At 47.4% G+C, this 18,601-nt stretch overlaps 1 protein-coding gene across 1 annotated transcript in view; it reads left to right on the plus strand.

The window, feature by feature from the left end:
• Positions 1-18,601, plus strand: part of COL13A1 (collagen type XIII alpha 1 chain) — a 129,553-nt gene that overhangs the window by 24,400 nt on the left and 86,552 nt on the right. Inside the window, exons 3-4 of the mRNA XM_057403293.1 lie at positions 6,491-6,734; positions 12,557-12,871. Coding sequence (XP_057259276.1) covers positions 6,491-6,734; positions 12,557-12,871 — 559 coding nt within the window. The remainder of the gene's footprint in view (positions 1-6,490; positions 6,735-12,556; positions 12,872-18,601) is intronic.

An 18,601-nucleotide genomic window follows, 5' to 3' on the forward strand; every position in this document is an offset into this window, starting at 1 on the left:
AAGTTAACTGAAGATAACATAATTTTATTTCTATTGTGATGTGAGACATAGCTATGCCACGAAAGGAATCCCTTTCTCTGGTTTAGTGTAGGATCACATATAGTTTATGACTGTTCAGATTAGCTGGTTTGGGGTTAAAAGGGGGTATTGAAGATTAATTCTTTGAATCATTCATTGTTATTTTGTCCTAGTGAGGCTGGGAGCATGAGGCAGTTTGTAGGGCTGTATTAACAGCAAAGCAGCCCGATCTTTTTTTTTACCAGGAACAATATTTAATGGCTTACTGTCTGCTCTTCCAAACACAACTCACAACAGCCCTTGCATGGCTCTTTGGAAGGGCAACCCCAAGAAATTGGCCAGATGAAGGCATTTATGAAATAAATTCTCTGAGGGAAGGACACTTTGGTCCACAATGGATGTTTCTTGGCATAGTAGGTGGAGAGTGGAAAAATGTATTGGGCTGCTACTGCAAACCTGGCTTTAGCCCTATGGAAGCAGAGCAAGAAGAGACCAGTGATCTTGGTGTGTAGCAGGCAATAGCATGGCATTAACAGTAAATAAAAATGTATGCTGCTGAGATCATATCATTCAGAAAAATGAATTAATATAAATAGTGTGTGTGAGCTCTAAAATCATCCACATTTTACAAGATTTTGCTGTGGCTGTTGCCAGCAGTGGTCTGTGAGGATCCTCATTTCTGCTGAGCAATGCTGAGCCATATTTGACTTAGACATAGCAGTGTGACTGGCCAAAATTTTTTTTTAAATCAAAAACATCACTGGTTTGTTTCCTTTTTCCAAAGGCGCCGAACAAAGAAGTCTTCAAAGTGAAACAAGCCTGATTTTTCTTTTCTTTCAGAAAACTTGTTTCCCATCTTTTCAGAAACCAGTTCTCGCTAGTCCCTGCTGCTGGGCCTCCCGATCCTGTGTGAGGAGAGCATCAAATGGGATCAGGAGCTGAGGGGAGTTGTTTACAACCTGAAAGTGTTTGGGAGCAGTTTTGGGTTCACTGTGCTATGGTTTCCCCACTTTTCAGAAAACCAGTTTCAAGGAGAACAGAGTTGTAGAAGTTTGACTTGGATCCCGGTTCTTCAGACTTTATTTATTTATTTTTTTTTTTACCATCTAGTGGAGCAATAAGTATCAGTTTTGGAGCTGTCTAGCACACCTGCAGCTCTTGCTCATAGTTTAACATGTCAGTCCTGCATGTGTTACTTTTTCATGTCTGCTTTTGCACATCATTTGATTTAGTCTGCAGAGGAGTCCAAAGACTTGGCCACAGCAGCACAGGAGTCAAAGGCAGAGCCTGTTGGGACTGCTGCGTCACCTGCAGAGTTGGCCAGGAAAACATTGCATGCCTGCAAATATCCCAAACAAACAGGGCAATTTCTGAAAGATGTGGGCAGGAGAGTGAAACCAAAACAAACTGCTCTTTTAAAGCAACTCTGGTCTTCCCCATGGTTGGACTCTGTGTAATTGTTTGGGCCTGAGCTGAAGTGGCTGTAAAGTGCAACCACTCAGATTTGGTAATGGTTTACACTTCTTTGCTAAATGTGTGTCCCTGCAAGAGGTACTGGAGTATTGCTAGGCTATGTAGTGTAGACCTGGCAGCAAATCTGCCCAACTCTGTGTGCTGCTCAGCACCTCAGCTCTCCTACATAAGAAACGTGCCTGGCTGAGCCTCTCAATTCGGGCCAGCCACTGTGGTCCTGTTCTTCTGTAATGCAGTGCTCATTGCAAGGCCCATCAGGGCTAAATCTACCCAAATGCTCCCAGATGTAGCATTGGCTTTTAAGTGCTTCATCTTGTTAAGCCTTTCAGGAGTGATCTTGCTCCTCTTGTCAGCATGGTTGACGGTCTTCTGACCTTCTTTGCAAGCTCTGGATGTCCACAGACAATGGCCCCAAGGAAACTTGTTCTTAAACTTTCCCCCAAAAGCTCATTTCAGTCCCATGCATGCTGCTAGGCAAATGAAGCCCCCAGTACCAGAAAAACACAGAGGTTCACCAGCAATGACCAAAGCATTAAGAGTGAGGGAGCCTCACTCAGTGCTGTCCCTAAGGGTTTCTCGGGTCTCAGAACTGCTCATTGCCTTTCCCTTGATGATACATAGCACATGTCTCTCTGAGGTGTGAGGCGAACACGAGCTGACTTTTAAATGATTCCCTGGTGACAGAAGTCTTTCCAGACTATGAGAGGGATGTGTTCATGGGCAGTATGAGATTCAGTACTTGCAAGGTAGGGGTTTGATAACTCCAGCTTGAAACACTTTGCAGCTGTCTGTTTATTCATCTTTTTTCCTTGAACGATAATCCTGATCAGCAATTTATCTTAAAGCAACTTAAAGAGTAACTTTGTTTCAGTGAGGGGGAAAGGGATGAAAGAATGACCATGCTGAAGGCCACCAAGCAGAAGAGTGGCAAAGGAGGCAAAAAGCCCAGGTTATCTATCCATCAGGCCATATAGCCCTACAACCATATGTGGCTTGCAACAGAAAGGCTGAAAGGACAAAAAAAGAAGTCAAAGGGACTGTGAAGAAGCCACAGACCTCTTACTGAGGCCACCCTATATGCCTGCCTCCACTGCAGATGTGTGGGCACCTTCCAATACCGTTTCCCTCTGGATATAAGCAAGGGGCCAACCCCAGGCATTGCACCTACCTGTGAGATAATAGTTTGTGCATCTTGGCCTGGGCTGCTGTTCCCATCAGGTCCCCAAATTGGACATGTGGAACAGCGTGGCTCAGAGACCTGCTCCCAGCCACATTTGGGGGGCTGCCTCAAAGCAATTGCCCCCTTGCCTCGCCAGCCCCCATCAAAGCAAATGACAGCATTTTAAGACCCTGTGGCTGTGAAAAATATTAATGTCCCATGAGTAACATGCTACTGGCCAGCCCCTGAATGTAATCTAAACCAGGGTTGAATGTATCCTTGATTCTGCCCTGGTAGAAAATGAGAGGGTGGATCTTTCACCATCCAAATCTTTGCATGTGTGAAAAGCAGCACGGCATTTGCTTTCTTAAATTATTTTTGATTTGGGGTAGTGTTAAATGGGTTGAGCAAGCATAGCAGAGAGTCACCCTTGGAAAAGGCAACCTGAAAAGACTTTCCCAGGGGGACAAATCCTGAATCTGGCAGTTATAAAGCTGCTACAGCTGTCGGATAGGCTTCTAGGAAAAACAACAGGACAGTGAGGCAGGGCTGACAGCTGAACTGGTACAGGTGATGGAAAGTGATGCTATCTCACCAGGGACTGTGGTGATCACCAGCTTCTTGAAGGCTGTAAAAAAGCAAATTGCATGCCAGAACATGCAGTGGACAAAGCTGATTAGGGGCTGAACACACCGAGATATCTGGTGGTGAGTGCAACTGGGTTTTCCATCTGGAAGTCATGACTGTCTGGCCCAGAAGACAATTTAAAGTACAAATTAGATCTGGCTGTTTGTCAGAGTCTCCTCCCTGAAACACAGTAAGGACAGGGTGGTTATATAATATAAACCATTCTCGTTAATTTAGTGGTCCTGGAACAACAAACAAGCCAAGGGGGAGAAAATGGTTTGTAGAAGAATTCAAAGCTGAAGGATTCGGGCTGTGGAATTCAGTCCATATGATCCGGCAGAGATGTGTGCTGCTATTCCTGTACGTCTTGAAAGGAGACTGCCACCAGATCCTTTGCTATTTTCTGTTCACAGGGCCCTACCGATAGGCATGATATTTCAGCCTCTGTGCTAAACCCCATGCTCCAAATATGCAGGGACAGTTGTGTGCGCCACCAAGCACTGTTCCCTGCTGCCAAGGCCAGGGCACTGGTGGGAGGCAGTTCTCCCCTTGCTGACATGAAGCGGAGCCCTTGGAAGGCAACTTCTGTCAATGGATTACATGGGTTATGGCAGTTTTGCCCTGGTCCATCGAAACATCTGCTGACACAGGCATGATGGGCATTTGCAAAGGTGGGGTGTGGGTAGCAGCACCTGAGAAGAGGGGCTCTTACACCTTCTCCCTGCTGAGCCCTCTTAAAGCAGAGGAGTGTTTTTTATTTACTGCATTGGTAGCGGCATATGGCTGAAGAAAAAAACTTATTTTGAGCCTGAAAGATGTGAACCACCATTTTAAACGAATGTCCTTAAAGGGAAATTGTAAGGGTGTGTTTACTACTTCTTAATATTGATCTAGTAAGTATATATGCTTTACTCCCTGTTTTTTGTAATCAGCAACAGGCTCCTCAAATTTGAAGCAGGTACCAGTACTCCAGTGTAACTTCCAACTATTTTTATTCATATGCATACAAAGTGGATAGAACTGATTTATTGAAGAGAATGTTATAATGCATCCAGTGGCAGTTTCAAATGCCTGTGGTAAAAATGGGAGGCTTGGCTTCTCCACATGGATATTGAGCTTTGTGGCCAGAGCACTCAGCTCTCCTCATTGGGACTAATGAATTATCTTTTTCTGAACCAGCATAAATCTGGAATGATAATGTTGACGTCAAGCTGGCGTGAGATACAAGTGGCAATGTCTAGGGAAGCCAAAAAGGACTATTTTCCATTGACTTTAATGAGTCCCGAGAGAGAAATTGGTCCCTTTCTCTTAAAACAAGCTCTTTTCTTAGCACTCTTCTTTGGACATGCCCCTTGGGTGATTAGTCTGATGGGAATACAGTGCCTTAATGGAATACTGCAGTCCTGGGTGTGCCCTGTTCATCTCACATGTGAACTGGCCTTCCAGGGGTGTGGGGTGGAAAGTATCTTTCCACTATCCCCTTGCTGCTAAAAGGACACAAGCCCCCTGTGGCAGCTAAATACCTAAAAGCTGGTAAAGTCTTGATAGATGTCTGAGGATTTACTGATAGAGCCACCTTTAATAAAGCAGGTTAACCACCCTCCCGGGGTGTTTTATATCAGAAGTTGTGAAAGCAACAGTGATGGGAGGGAAAACCTTGATGCAGAGAGCCATGCTGCTCTCTGACACCATCAACTTGCTCCCAGGGATGAGGGCTCACATCCTTCCTGCTTTTCTTCAGCTTTGCTTTCTCTCTCCCTGGAGTACAGGGACAAGGTGTGGAGAACTGCAGCGTGGGAGGCAGAGGGCACAAGGGAGGTCTTTCTCCTGTGCAGGAGAAGCAGTGGTGTTGCAGAAGTACACTAGCAGTACTCCTTGTCTTCTGCCTTTCGCCTGTGAGCAATTTCCAGAGAAATTGACTCTGACTCAGCTCCATTAGCTACTAAACTCCCTGCTGCTGGCCTGTCTTTTGCATTACCACAAAGCAGAGCTGCTTTGCATGCTGGTGTCAGGGTCTGAATGAGCTTTGATAAAAGACCAAGTGTTGGACTGAGAGGAAGTATGTACCAAAAGTTGTTTTCAATTTCCTGAGTTTGGTGTATCCATTCCCCTTCGCTTCTGGACTCCTAACCAATCAGTCTTCTGGGGGGGTTCGCTTCATTATTTTTCCTTCCCCAGTGCAGTTGACACTTAGTCTGGGTTTCCTAATCCTCCCAGCTCTGATTCATTAACTTCAAAGTCGGTATAAAGCTGCTGTGGGTTCCCTGGCCGCTTGTGCAGGGATACACGCCTGCCCCAGCACTTTAGGTTTTGGTTTCCTAGACAGAGCTGTGACACAGCTCTTCCTGCCTCTGGGTAGGCATGTGGCATCTCCTGGGCAGGTCTATTTGGCCCCAGGGTTTTGGGGTTTCCAGCTCATCCTATGCCTTCCCACCACATCTATGTGACAAGACACAGGTGTGCGAGAGGATGAATGGGAACCCTGTGCATGGCAGAGATGAGGGGGAGGCAGCAAGAGGGTGTGATTTAGGGTGGATGCAATAGCTCAGCTGGGCAGTGAGGCTGAAAGTATTCAGCAGCTTCTCATGAAATTTGGTTGTAAAACCAAATGCAAATTAGTGCTCTGATTTATCAATCCTATGCGTGCCAATGCACCATGGTGAGCACTTCAGTGCATGAGTAACTAACTTAGCAGACAATGCCTGAGTCTGGCTTTAATTACAGGAGGTTTTCTGCTCAGTAAGAGCCAGAGGGGAGTTGCCGCTGGGAACTGAGCAGGTCTTCCTCAGAGCCCCAGCCTCGTGCTGGAGAACGTTTTGCTCCTGGGATAGCTGGTCCTCACGCTTAGAGCTGTCTCTGCTGGTTTGCCTGAAAATCTCACCCTTATTTTCCACCTGTATGAGCAGATTTTTAGCATTCTGTCTGAGTGCCTCTTTGCTATTGTTAACACTTTGCACTACTCTAGCTGTGCTGAGAGCTTGTAGTGGTAGTCTGCACCAGTGATTTCCCAGGTTTATCAAAATGACAAGTGGCTCCAAAGCACCTTTCCTGATGTAGGTATATCTCAGACCTGAGCAAACTTTGTCTCCCACAGTCTGCTTTATAAATTTTTAGGCTAGTAAGATACGGGGAAATAGTGCTGCAGGGATGGAGGCTTTTTCTTGTCTTATTTGTAGTGATGTTGTTGTTAATCAGCTTCTCTTTCCCATCCAGGCTTTGCAAGAGCCAAGATAATAACAAAAATCAGGCTAGCAGAGATGATCATCTCTACAGACTCCAATGGCACCAGGAGGAAAAAAGAAAGCCCCAGACTGCTGCTGAAAAGAGTAAAGCTTCTCCCCACCCTGAGCTTGGCCATGAAATGCTTCTGGGGAGAGGAAAAGTACTCTTTCCTCCACAAAGAAGGGTGCAGAGGCTGGTTTGCTCAAAGCCATTCCCCTCATCTTCTGAACAAAAGGTGAGAGGTTAGTTGAAAACATAAGGAAGAACATGGGCAGATTAACTGTGCATCCACTACTTACTGCATAGTGTTCTCCTCCTGCAAAGCCTTCCCTCTGCAGGGGGTGAGGGAGAAGGGATGGTCAGCTTTTAGGAAGGGTTGGCTCCAGACTGTAAAAAACCTGGGTTTGCTTCATCCTCCCTTGCAGGCTCTGACCCAAACTCTGCAGGAGCTGCTGGTGGCTGGGCTCCCACTCCCTCCCCTGGTGCAGTCCAGCTCTGCTAGTTGTTCTCCCATAGCTCCGGGGACAGGTTCCCACCACTGTGGCTGCATGAAGCTGATTTGGCTTTGATGGGAGGGAGGCAACAATGAGCTCAGGCATTTTAGGGTTATGAAAATATAAAGCCCCAATCAGATACTACTAGCTTAACTTCTTCCTGTCTGCTCCTGCTGGTCTCAAGGCTAGCAGTTCATATTGAGAAGCCAGCCCTTTTGTTTTGTAGGAGACCAAATGATTGAAAACAGCCATGATATTACTATGTGCAGACAGTACATTTTTTTCCATGCATCTTCATAACCCTTTTCCCAAAGGATCAAATGTGTCTTTATTCTATAACTCCACAATGGATTAGAGCAGCTCCTCAGGCAGGAATTGTTCTGCTCCGTGGGCTACTTAATATTTCCTATAAACAACTGCCAAATTAGGTAGGTAATACTCAATATTACTGACCTGACAAGCAAATTATTTCTAGCTGCTTATCAGAGGAGAGACAGGGCTGGAGATGTCAGAGGTGAACTTGGGGTTAAAGATGACAAAATACTGGTTGTGTTGGGGTTTTGAGTGTGATTTTGTTGTTATTGCTATTGTTTTCCGTATGAAAAGCAAGTGTATGTGTATGGGTGCCACTGCATTTCCCTCAAAAGAAATGCAGGGAAGGTTTGAGCTCAGACCTCTGTTGTACCTTTAGGTATCTCTATGCTTCAGCTTATGTGTATTTAGTTGAGAAGAGTTTCACCTATAATGTCATGGGATAAATTTTTAAGTACTCATGTGCCTGCTTGTTTCTTGCTTCTAGTAACACTGTGTAGTTCTCTAAATAGTATCTAAACATAAGCTGTGGTATTGAGACTCCAAGTCAGAGCAGGACCCCTTGGACCTTTACAGTCCTCAGGATGCAAGATTTAGCAGACACTGACAAGCTGCAGGGGGGTTGATGTTACCCCCCATGAGCACTCTGCTTGCCCTTTGAGGAAGTAAAAAACCTCAACCAAACCCAAATCCAATTCTCTCCCTCCAACTATCCCTTTTTTATGGGGCTGCTTGGGGCAGATGGGATACTGTGTCCCACAAGGATCCTAGACATTTCCCACTCTGTGGGTCCCTGTAGCAGACACTGACAAGCTGCAGGGGGGTTGATGTTACCCCACCATGAGCCTGGCATTCACTGGGATGCAGAAAATCTGAGGACTAGGAAAGGTCCATGACCTTACTAGGAAAGAGGTAAAAAACCTCAACCAAACCCAAATCCAATTCTCTCCCTCCAACTATCCCTTTTTTATGGGTGCTATGACCATTCCCCACTGGGGCCCTGAAAGCTGAGTGTTTTCTATTCCCCTGTTGCTGTTTCTCTCAGACTCCCCTGAGATGGCATACTCTCACTGCCTTGCCTAGGAGGAAGGTGACTGCATGGGCCTCGGCCCCTTGCAATGCTCATCTGAGCAGCATTTAGTAAAGGGATGGTCTGCAGACTCTGATGTACTTCCACTTGCAAGAGTTTATTTTTTCCCCTCTCCCCTCTCCTCTCCTTTGCACTTAGAAAACATCTGTTTCCAGATGTTGTTCTTGAGTCTAATAAATGCATCGAAAGGCCTTGAGTTAATATATTTATAATAGCTGGAGATGTTAGCTGCTAGTTAATGGCTCATTCAAGCACACCAAGACCCCTGTGTTTCCTGAGAGAGAAAAAAAAAACAACGAAAAAGAGCAGAAGGAAAAAGGGAAATGGGATGTTTTTTGTTTTTTTTTTTTTTTCCTCCCTAGTAAATGGCCTGAAAATGGGAAGTTCTCCTCAGGCAGTTTTGAAGATTACTGGTCGGATTGAGCACAAAGACATCTCCATGCAGTTGGCTTCAGTTTGCAGTTAGTGACAGGAAGGACACTTTTTCTCTCTCTCTCTTTTCTTTTTTTTTTTTTTTTTTTTTTAAATTAAAGGCTCCACTTTAAGTGAAGAAAAGTGAGGAAGATCTGCTATTGTTGTGTGTCGCCCTCCCCCCCTTTCCAGGCCAAGGTATGGCAATACCTGCTGTAGATACCTTGCTGGATTGAACCATGTGTGTAGAAGTGAGAACTTTGTCTGTGCCCATCTCTTCCATTCCTGGCCTGTGATGAAGAGTGGTTCATCCCCACACTACCTACCTGGAGTCAAAGAGGGTTTATGGTCTCTTGCAGTGAGACCACACATGAGGAACCCCCACACATCATGCGCCTTTGTGAGCAGTGTGAGTCTGTTGCAAAGGAGCACTGGGCAACCTTTCTGTAAGGCATTTTGCCTATGTACACATGGCCCTGAAAGGACAAAGTGCTAGTACCAGCTACAGACTAACAAACCTGGAAAATCGCATACCTGCATGTAACCATGTCCAGTCTGTCAATTGACCCAGTACCATGTGCTAGATGTTAAATGCTTTCTTTCATTGTACAGAGTGGGTTCAGCTACTGTGGGAACTACGTATTTCTTTATATTTGCTTCAGAGATCATTACATACTTGTGCTGAGGTCCACAACTGCCCTGGAGGGCCTGTTGGAAGTGGTGGAAGTGTGTGATTACAGTCCTTGTGATGAATTGCATCAACCTGGAGGAGAGAGTGGTATAGCCTCGAGCTTGGTGTATCAAGGGCAGTCTAGCCTGCTTTAAGAGTCACCACTCAGTGAACTTACTCCCTTAGACTGCAGCTGAGCATCTGCTTCTACTCAACCTGCCTCAAGAATCACAAGCTCACAGGAGGACTGTTTTCAGGCTGGCAACCACCACTTCTTAGACTGCTGAGAAAGCTGAAGGTTGGGCTGTGCTCAACTCAAGGAGTGACACGATGGCTCCACGTGCTGGGGCCCATCTCTGGAGGCAGCTTGTTTGGTGAGCAGAGCTGCAGATTTGACACATACAGCTGGCTCAGGTTCTTAACTAAATTAGTCGATTTGTATTGGCATGGGATGACAGGGCTCCTTAATGCCTCATGGATAGAAAAATTACCCTCCCACACATCTGCAACTAAAGCTTCTGCATGAAACCCAGCTGAGTGCAGCTCCCCAGCCTGCAGCAGCTATGATATACCTCCTAAATGAACTGATCAGCTGGAGAGGAGCTGGCAGAGTGGAAGGAAAAAGCACTTATAGAGTCATTCAGGTGATGCTTGTGTCTGGACAGCAGGATCTCTGTCACAAATCAGAGCAAATGAGCAGAGAGCCTCCCCAGCCAGTGTGGGGAAATGAAATGTAGAAACCCAGCAAATTTCTGTTTTCAGATTAGAGGGTGCATTTTTGTGATTTTAGTACTTGGGCTGGTATAAAGGAGAGAGAAAGAGAGTCCAGTGGAACTATGTATAACACAGGCAGGTAGCTGTAGTTATCAGTAGTACAATCCCAGTCTTTAAGTGGCTTACTTCAGAGCTCTCTAGGATGCCCAATATCCCAGCTGCCAACTGTTACTTATCTGTGTAGATTTCTGCTTCCCAAATGCTGCATCAGCCTCTAAGTGCCTCCCCTTCATTTTTCACTGCCTGTTTATTTGCTGTGATTGCAGATAGCATCTTAGGTAACTTCATGGACCATAGTTTCTCTCTGGCAGAGCCACAGCCTCAAATACTCTTTTTCCTTTCACAAAGAAATAGGTTGCTAACATGGGCATACCTGTGAAGAGACCGAAGAGGGTGTAGGAGATTAGGGTTGGCTGTGCCTCCCAAATGAATAGACTGTGGGTCTGTGGGTTACACTGCTCTGCCCCACTCATATGAGAAACTGTTGAAAGGCTGTAGCCATCAGAGGGATGTTTTCCATGCGTGCCAGAGCAGCAATGTGAATTTGAGCAGTGAGATGACAAGAAACCTGCTAAGAGAAATAAAGAAAGGATTTCCTGCCTTGCAGATGCTAAAACTCTGTTTCGGGAAGCGAGTGGCTATGAAAGACATGAGGCCATTCAAAGCATTGGGGCTGTGTGCTACTGGGCCCTCCAAGGATTTGTCAGGTGGAGAAGAAACAGTGTGTGCTTGCTTTAACCTGCTCCCAGAAGGTCTGTTTCTTCCAGCTCTCTGAACCAGAGACCGGGTGAGAGATGGATATGAGTTTTCTCTGCCAGTAACTTCCAGCGCAGGCTGCATGCAAAATCTTCATTTAGAATGCATAAATGACAGCAAAAGAGCCACAAGGGACCCAGATTTTAGGAGACCAGTTTACTGCCCAGGTTTTAATGACTGCGCACCACAGTGGGCCCTGCGCTCCCTTGCTGCTGTGTGCTCTCAAGAAGGGGATCAAAGGATGGACAGACAGGAAGGGGCTCGGCAGAGCCTGCATGTCACCCTGGAGGATAAAATATTGTATGTCAAGCTTGGAAAAATTGAGAGAGGTGGACCTCCCTTGCTCCGGAAGAACAGAAAGAGGCTTTGTCCGAAGGCACGTACTGGGGAGACTGCTCCCTGCCAAAGGGAGTTTCTGCCTGGTGTACCATGCCTGGAGGAACATGGAGGAGGTGAGAAGCTCTGCTTCACTAGAGGGCCTCAGCAGATTAGTTCCTCTAGCACCCTCGGTGCCCCCCAGCCTCGGCAGGTTATACACCCAAATCAAGCCCAAAAGATTCCCTCCTCACACTTGCAGCTTGCCTGCCTGGGATGTTGCTCCTTGCTGCCCTTTGCTTGTTTTTTTTGCAGAGCCCTCAGATACCAACTCTTGTTTCCAAATGTTTCCCTCTGGTTCTCACTCTGCCTGGCTGCTCTCCTCAAAATATCTCGGTAAAAATACGCCACTGCTGGTGCCCCGGACTGCCCAGGGGATGTGACAGCCCGTTTGTACCATCCCGTAAAGAGCCTTTCTGCTGTGGGAGGAAGGAGACGCAGGCTGGTGTGAGCCCAGCCTCAGCTTCACAATCTCTTTCCTGCTGCTATAAATAACATAGGCGAGAGTCACTTCAAAGGGAAGGGCTGGCGGCGGAGAGGTGCTTTGGGGACCGAGCGGGACAGGGGCGTCCGCTGCCCGATCCCACCCCGGCGCTTTGCATAAATAAATAAATCATGCAGCTAGGGAGAGGTGGAGAGAGAGGGCGAGCAGAGGAGGTTACTTTGGGAAGCCGCACAGCTCGCTCATCCCAACTCCGTAGTTCGAAGGGAGTGTGTCATGTTACAGGGGAGCCGCGATCAGCCAGAGCACAACGTCGCGGGAGCAGCTGAGAATTACCTCTTTCTAATGGGGACTTTCATGTGCGAGCTCCTGACCAGTCTGCGAAGGAACTGAAACTGGCAGCTTAGAAGGAAACAAAACCCAAGCAGCGAACCAAAAGACTGAAACACAGAAGGGGGGAAAGAAAAAAAATCCTGATCAGATTTTTCCCCTCTCCCACTCTTAGCTGCAGTTGGATATTTTTTTTTTCTTCTGCATCCCTTTTATGTGTGTGTGGTTTGTTTTTATTTTTTAAAGATCTCTCCCATCCACTTTTGTCATTATTGCTGTTATTTGTCATTTGCTGGCACTGGGATCTCCTCCTGGACGCTCTTTTTCTATGCCTTCTGGATTGTGCTTCTTGGAGTAGGAGTGAGGCTTTATTTATTCTATTTATTTATTTATTGTTTCTCAGGACAGGGAGGGAATGTTGGAGGAGAAGAGCTGGAAAGGCGTCAGCGAAGCAGCTTTTGACAGGGCGTGTGTGGCTACCCCCAGGACCAGCGACAGGGAGAGATGCTGCCGCCTCCCTCTCCTGCTGGGCTCGGGGCTGCCCGGTATCTCCCTGCTTTCTCTGGTGCTGAGCCTCCTGCTGTACTTTCGGACCTCTGATCTGCAGTCCCGGGTGTCCCACTTGGAAGCGGACAGACCCACACAGATCCCTGCCTGGCTCTCAGCAGACCAAATGGAGACCGCTATTTTGGGAAGAGTTGACCAACTGCTTGATGAGGTTGGTGTCCTTTCATTTTGCACGTACTGCAGATTTTAGGCACGTGCATGCTTGCTTAGTTACATTATCTGGTTTTGGGTTGTTTTTGTTCCCCCCCCCCCCCCCCCCCCCGATATACTTCTGCACAAGCGATGCTGCTATGTTGAATTTCACGTGCTTTCAGGTCCCTCCCACCTCTCAGACCTGCCTGGTGTTTGCTTCCCTCTGCCCCAGCTCATGCTGTGGCTGAGTCCCAGCACTTTGCAAAGGGGAAAGCCTCATTCCTGCTACTGGTAGGGAGGAAAGAGCCTCCAGCCTTCTCTGGCGACTGGTGACATTCCCTGACAAAAGAGAGCTAGGGGTTAAACCTGGGAATTCAGTGTGGGTTTGAGTCCCTGGAAGAGGGACAGGCAAGTCATGATACAACCAGTATGGCTACAAAAGGAGGTAACTACAAGCACACTAATGTCATGATGGGCTTGCTTTGCTGCCATGCCAGCCCTGACCTTTTCCACAGTTCCTGGCTCAAGAAAATGAGACACACTGGCACTGCCAAAGCATCAGTGTAGAGCATATGGCTGTGCTATGCCTGCATGAGCCCCATCCAAAGTCCACTGAAGCCAGTGAGCTCTTCCTCTGAGGATGTATGACAGCTGCTGTTGAAGAGTTTCAGCAGGTCAATAAAGAGGGTCCAGAAGCAGTTTTTTTGTTGCCTACACCTTCTACTTTGCTATGTTGGATGCTGCTGCAGGCTGCCCAGGTTCCTCTGCCCTGGACAGTATGAGTATCCTGTAGTATTCCTTGCCATATTGGGGCTTTGAAGTGGTCTTGATGTGCCAGGGAGCAGACGGTGGCTTACATCTCTGAACTCTCCAGGCATGTCCACACTGACCTGTTCCCACAGCTCTAGGAGAGGCTTGGGGCTGAGATTCATGGCTGGGGCCCACTTCTACCCACCTCTGCTTTTCTCCATTTATTCTAGCCTTGGCTTGAGACTGGCTGGAGATATTCCTCAGCTATCCCCAAAATTGTTTGTTTGAAAAAAATCTCGTGTGCTCCCATTGGCAAATGAAGAGAGGAATGGAATGATCAGAGTAGAAGCTATTGGGACCTGCCTTGAGGCAGTACTGTTTGGCACCCAGGGGGACCACCCCCTAGGCCCCAAACCCTGCTTTTTAGGAGCAGTGACGATCTGTGGCAAGGAATTTAAACCTACAGCTGACAGGCTTAGCTACTGTTTGCACGTGGCATGGGAGCAGCTCCTGGATCAGCTGGGGTTTGCAGCTGAAAGTTTTGAACCTCAAGTTAGCAAACACCATAGGAGGTGAAGGATGTAGTTTTGAGTGCCCTCTTTGAATGACGGATAAGGGACAACAGGGCCCATGTGGCAGTAATCCACAGAAAAAAGGTTTTTAGGGAGACAGAAGTGTTGCAAGTGGCTGGACCTGTGTCCTCTGGTTGCACCCTTGCACAGGACTCCTTCCCTGCCATGGACAGGGAGTAATGTGCAGTGGTCCCCTTGTTGCTGCTGGCACAAGTCTCCTGGGAAGTCACAGTTTATCTCTACTAAGTGATTTGAGACGTGCCACAGGATGCCTTCTGGGACTGGTGCCCAGGGCCGGATGGCCCCCTGTGTCCTGCTGGCTGTGGCACCTTTCCGCCTTTTTATAGCCTGGCTTAGCAAGGAAATGGGGCTCTCATGATGCCCACATGCCCTGTTTTCTTAGCAGCCCCTCCTGAGCCCCCGGGGGTGGCCCCAGCCCCCCTCACAGCCAGTGAAAGGAGCAGCCATGGGACAGAAACTACTGCTTGAGGAACCAGCACTTGCTTCTGGCTGCCACCAGGGTTACCATCTCCCCACTATGCCATAGCTTCAAAAATTTCTTAGAGAAAGGTGCTGGAGCCTGTGAAGGAGTAGGGATGCCTTGCCCAGGTCTCCTGTCTCTTTACACCTGGGAAGGTCTGCTACTCGGGAGGGAAGGAGGGCTGTACCCCGCGGGGAGGGGACACTCTCTGACTCCACTGCCTGCTTCAGCTGAGCTGCTTCAGACCTCCACAGCTCAACCAGAGGCACTGGTGTGGGTCAAGTGGCTCAAGGTGCAGGGCGGGGGGATGCTGGCACAGACAGTGTGGTGGCATATGGGACTTTTCCTTAGGAAAGAAAATCAAATCCCTCTGGTCCTCTTTTTCATTAGGTCTAAAGTGGGTCTAAGTTGGATGGGTCTCCCAGACTGGCTTGTGAGGAAGGATGGATAAAACCAGGAAAGATAAAAGAGAGCAGGGAAAGGATAGAAGAAAGATGAGGAAAGAAATGACAGCGCTGATCATGACTGGGGGGAGAGGGGCTGCAGCCGGGTTTGCCATAAATGGACATGAAAGTGGGATATTCATTTCCCCCCCTGCTTAGACCCTCGCTGTATCTCCCTGTCACATCCTCACAGTTTCCTGGTGTTTCAGCCTTAATGGGTTTCACAGCTGCCAGCTCCGTGTTATGCATCACAAAATAAAGTAGCAAACTTTAAAGAAACCCTGGCTTTGGGAAAAGCTGGTCTGATCTTGGCAGGGAGGTGGGAGGTTAGGGCAGCCCACAGGCACAGGAGCACATTTCGAGTTCTGGTGGCTGTGAAGATCAGCTGGAGAGACCTGAAGAAGCAAAGTCTGCAAGGGCTGGTAGAAGTGCACTATGGTTATGTTCGGAACCCGTACTGCTTTGTGCTCTGAGCTGGAGCATGTGATGCCCTCCAGGCTGTGCCACATTTTTTGTTCAGGTGTGGGCCAAAGGTTTCCAAGGATCTGCAAGCAGCCATGGGGATGCTGTACAGATTGCACTGAGAAGTGCAAAATGCCAGAGTCCTGTTAGGTGCCCTTCTTCCAGACAGGCAAAAATAATTCAGACTAGCAGGGAGAGGAGCTGGGTTGGTTTGCTTAAAATTTTAATTTTAAGCCAGCTGGTGGGGATGTTTTCCTGGTCTTGGAGCCCAGTTTTGGATCACCCACAGCTGGCTGGGGCAGTGTTTCCATCTCAATTCAGGATGAGCAAGGAGAGGGCAGCAGATGCTTTCCCAGAAGCAGCCTGACCAGTGCTGCTTCACTCACTACCGTGTAAACCTCTGGGTGATGTCAGTGAATACCAGAGGGGAATTTTCTACCAGACGCAAATTGACTAAGTTTTCCCACAAAAACATCTGTCAGGAATGAACCAGGAACAGGTAGTTCAGGGAGATCTTTAGCTGCATGTTGGAATTTGTCTGCATTTATGGGATGTCATAAAATAATACAGAAAGCACAAATAAACTTACTACTGGCAAACAGCAAAATTGGAGATAAAACAATAAGAGTTAACAAAACCACCAGCCCTTGAAATCCTCCTGATGGTTGTAATAGATTATCTATTTGAGACATGTTTCTTTTAGCTGTTGGAGATAGTGGTGGGACATGATTTCACCTCCTGGGTGACTGCAAACAACTACCTTTGCTAAAGTGCTATTAATCTGCCTCCTTTGAAGAAGTGCCTTCTCTTTCACCTAATCTCAAGTGCCCATCCGAAGTAGACAGGCACTTGCAAGGTTTAGGAGGCCACAGCCATGGCCCTTTAGTCTCAAGAAAGGTCTCTTTTTCACTGCTGTGTCCACCAAAGCCATCCCTGCCCTGTGATGCTAGGGGTGAGTTAACAAAACTCATGTGAAAAGCCTGCGCTGGCATCATTGCCTTTTTCCAGCAGTGTTTCAGCCCAACCCTTCTGTCCTTTCCTCTTGCAGACAGAGAGTTTTTTTCCCTTCTCTGCACTCAGCTATGCACAGAGGTGCACAGTCTCCATGTCAGAACTGATCAGCTCTGGGCCCACTGCTGGCAAAAGCTTTTTTGATCACTTTCATGTATGCAGGGGAAAGCGCAGCAGCTGTATCACTGAAAAACATGACAGGCAAGAGCAAGAAGGCTATGCTGACAGACCTCTCTGTAAGAAATGTTTTCAGCATTTCTGCCAGGGCAAGAGGTTGCCAGCTGCTGCTCTGATGTTTCATGATCTAGGTGTTCCCCAGGTGAAAAAGCAAACTCCAGATCCAAGAAAGGAGATCGTGAACACTGGATTCTCAGAGACCACATTGTTTTATTTTTGCTTACAGAATTCATCCTTGCCCTAGAATTTAATGGTTTTGGTATGCCTGGGAATGAAAGTTTGCTCTTGGAAAGGCCAATTTTAGGGGAAAGACCTTTCTCTTTGCTCTCCTGAGCAAAGCCAGCTTCTCATATTGGGCCAGGTGGTATTTTGCACACTGAAAATGAGGGAAGCAAAAAAATGTCAGGAATACGTTTTGTTTCACCATCTCAACCCAAATTTGAACTGAGGTCTCCAGAAGCCAAGGAGTTTTTCTCTTGCAGCCAATGTTTGTTTAATAAACTGTGCAGGAAAGTGAACACCAGTGCTACTGAATTCCTGGTAGGTTTTGCCTCCCACTGAAGGTGAGCAGTTCCACAGCATCATTGCCCTTTGCATTTCCCAGGGATGTGCAGAGCTCCTGGGATCTAGGGAGGCACCATGACAGCCAGGGATGGGGAAAATGCCCGATTCCCGCACAGTACCAGTGCTTGGGGCTGTGCCCCTAGCCCTGCTCAGCAGTACCTGCACCTTCCTCCCAAGGGGCTCCCATCCTTGAGAAAGCTATTTCAGTTGTCCCAGGTGTTTCCACTACCCTCACCCGACAGATAAAGCTGTGGGGAAATGCTATTGCTCCCATTCCTCTCCCGGTCATGCTCAAGTCCTGCTGGGTCATCACTTCCCTAGTAAGTCCAATTATGTTGCTGTTTTCCTTATGCACCAGTAGAGCAACCCAAACAAGGCTTCTTGCAGCATGCCATAATTCTGGCTTCCTCCCCTTGCCGTTTCCCCTGGGGTGCCTCTGCACTTAATGGGGCAGGGATCTGTTGCATGTTTCCTTGCAGATTTCTATCCTATAAAGGGCCCTGCTCCAGCCAAAGGTGTTTGGACTTTCACTGGTTAGAAAATGAACCATCACCCCTCCCCTGTGTTAAGCCTGATTCCCAGTCATAGGAACCCCACCCAAACATGACAGGCTTGTGTTCTGACGTTTTGGTTGGCGCATGTGTAGATGGAAACGGGAACACATATATCTATGTACCAGTGAAAGTGCCCAAATAAAGGCTCTGCTGTCCTATTTGTGCCCATGTTTGACCATTAGCACAAAGTATTTGAAGCTGGGCAGTGCTGCAAAGCACAGCCATGCCATCTGGGGGTAGCAGCTACATGGGAACATGCCCAAATGCAGAGATTCGCATATCTGTGCTTTTAAACTGTGAAGGTAAACAGAGATAAAATGCTGTATGGGAACTGGCAATTCTCCTTGCCTGAAACCCTCTCCTTGCCTTGATATCAAATCAACTCACTATCAAAACATTTCAGTCTACCATGCAAAATAAAAAACAAACCTTTGAAAATATTCAATTTCTAGTCAGTCACAACAACCCTTACTGATTTTGACTTGCAATAAGGAAGCCAGTCCTTTCAAAGTGAAAAAATGGAACTGTTCCAGCTAGTTCTGCCTTCTCTCATCCCAGACAAAAATGTGTTGCTTTATTTTTTTCCTTACTAAAATAGATTTCCCCAAAATGGATGCCTTCTTGCTGGAAGGTGCCCACTTACTTGTGAAAATCAAGTCATTTCTATATGATCCTGAGCAGCGGCTTCTGTTGAGCCCAACATAAGCCTGTCTCATTGACACTGTTGGCCCTGGC

This window comes from Pezoporus wallicus, unplaced genomic scaffold (genome assembly GCF_028554395.1).
Source record: "Pezoporus wallicus isolate ANWC-B61680 ecotype Strahan unplaced genomic scaffold, APGP_CSIRO_Pwel_v1 contig_4264, whole genome shotgun sequence".
Taxonomy (NCBI): Eukaryota; Metazoa; Chordata; class Aves; order Psittaciformes; family Psittacidae; genus Pezoporus; species Pezoporus wallicus.